The following is a 1,683-nucleotide window of genomic DNA, read 5'->3' as shown; positions in this document are numbered from 1 at the left end:
CTGATTGATCAGGGGAGAGTAAGGATTGTTCATATCGCCATAGGTCAAGAACCCCATCCAGTGAGCCTTTCTCAGCATCTTCTCGCTTGGATAAACTAGAGAAGGGCAAGTCCAAGCGTGGGTAGGTGTCATCTCATCATGGCATGGGGAGTGACGTAATGAGTAAGGCACTTCGTCAAATTTCGAAGTCACCTTTCTTTAGGAGGATTAATAAGGCTAGACTTCCCCATTGTTTTTCACAACCAACGTTTACCATCTACAATAGAAGGTCTGATCCAGTAGAGCACGTGAGCCACTTCAATCAGAAGATGGTAGTTCATACTGGTAATGAAGCTTTCATGTGCAAGGTATTCCCTTCTAGCCTCGGGCTTGTGGCTATGCGCTGGTTTGATGCTTTAGAGGAAGGTTCAATAAGATCCTTAGAGGAAGGTTCAATAAGATCCTTTGAAGAGTTGACAAGGGCGTTTGGTGCTAGATTTGTGATATGCAGCAAGGTTCCCAAGCCCTTAGACTCCTTGTTGTCTATGGCCTTGAGGGAAGGGGAGATTCTTAAGACCTATTCGGACAGATAATGGGAAACGTTCAACGAAATAGATGGGGATTTTAAGGATGTGGCAATAAGAACTTTTAAAGTAGGGCTTCCAACGGAGCATAAGTTGAGGAAGTCACTAACAATGAAACATGCTCATTGTATGCGTTATCTTATGGATCCCATTGATAATTACAAACGAGTAGAGGAAGATCAGACTCAAGGAAAGGGTAGGGCGAAAGCTTTTCCTGAGAGGAGGGATCCTTGGGGAGGAGGGATCCTCGGGGAGGAGGATATCACAATAACTGTCCAAGGAGAGATTTTCCCAACCAGACACCCTCAGTGGGTGCTCAAGTGGTTAGTTCGTTGTTTAAGGAGCCAATTTATCATATACTAGAAAAGATAAAAAAATGAACCGTATTTCAAATGGCCCAATAAAATGGGTGGGGGCTCGTCCAAGAGAAACTAGAGCCTTTACTGCCATTATCATCAGGAAAAAGGATACATAACAGAAGATTTCAGGACTTTGCATGATCATTTGGGTTAATTGGTGCGAGTAGGGAAGCTGAGGCAATTCTTGCAACAGCCTGCAGGTCAGTTTGGGCAACGTGAAGTTGGGTATTAGAGGGATGGTGCTCCTCGGCCAGCCCTGGGCACAATTAATGTCATTTTTGCTAAGCCTAGAGGCTATGCTAGGACCTACTCAGGGGTTATGTATGTGGTTTCGGGCCTTGACTTGGAAAACAAGAGTCATGCTCTCAAAAAGGCCAAAGTGGTGGCTATGCCCACCTTGGGTTTCTTAGATAAAGATAAGGAGGGAACATTCACACCAGACGATGATGCCTTGGTGGTAGCCATTCGGATCGGTGGGTATGATGTAAAAAGGGTCCTAGTAGACTAAGGGGGTGGAGTGGAGATTATGTACCCGGATTGTCTAAAGGGTTAAATCTTAAACCCGAGGACTTGGAAAGGTACGATTCACCACTAATGGGCTTTGATGGGAGATTAGTAATCCCCCGCGGGATGATAAGGTTACCTGTGTAGGATGGAGACAAAGATGTGAAAGTTAATTTCATTGTAGTTGAAGCCTATTCCCTTTACACAGCTATCATGGCTAGACCATGGCTTCATACTATGGGGGCAGTATCATCAAC

At 44.9% G+C, this 1,683-nt stretch overlaps 1 protein-coding gene across 1 annotated transcript; it reads left to right on the top strand.

Annotated features, from left to right (window-relative positions):
- The first annotated feature begins 674 nt into the window (after window positions 1-674).
- LOC142624826 (uncharacterized) lies at window positions 675-1,430 on the top strand. The gene is made up of 3 exons (XM_075798569.1): window positions 675-886; window positions 1,090-1,122; window positions 1,214-1,430. The coding sequence occupies exons 1-3, from the start codon at window positions 675-677 to the stop codon at window positions 1,428-1,430; spliced, it is 462 nt and encodes a 153-aa protein (XP_075654684.1).
- The last annotated feature ends 253 nt before the right edge of the window (window positions 1,431-1,683 follow it).

The sequence above is a fragment of the Castanea sativa genome, chromosome 2, assembly GCF_040712315.1.
Source record: "Castanea sativa cultivar Marrone di Chiusa Pesio chromosome 2, ASM4071231v1".
Classification (NCBI taxonomy): Eukaryota; Viridiplantae; Streptophyta; class Magnoliopsida; order Fagales; family Fagaceae; genus Castanea; species Castanea sativa.
This window is presented reverse-complemented; position numbering and strand designations above follow the sequence as displayed.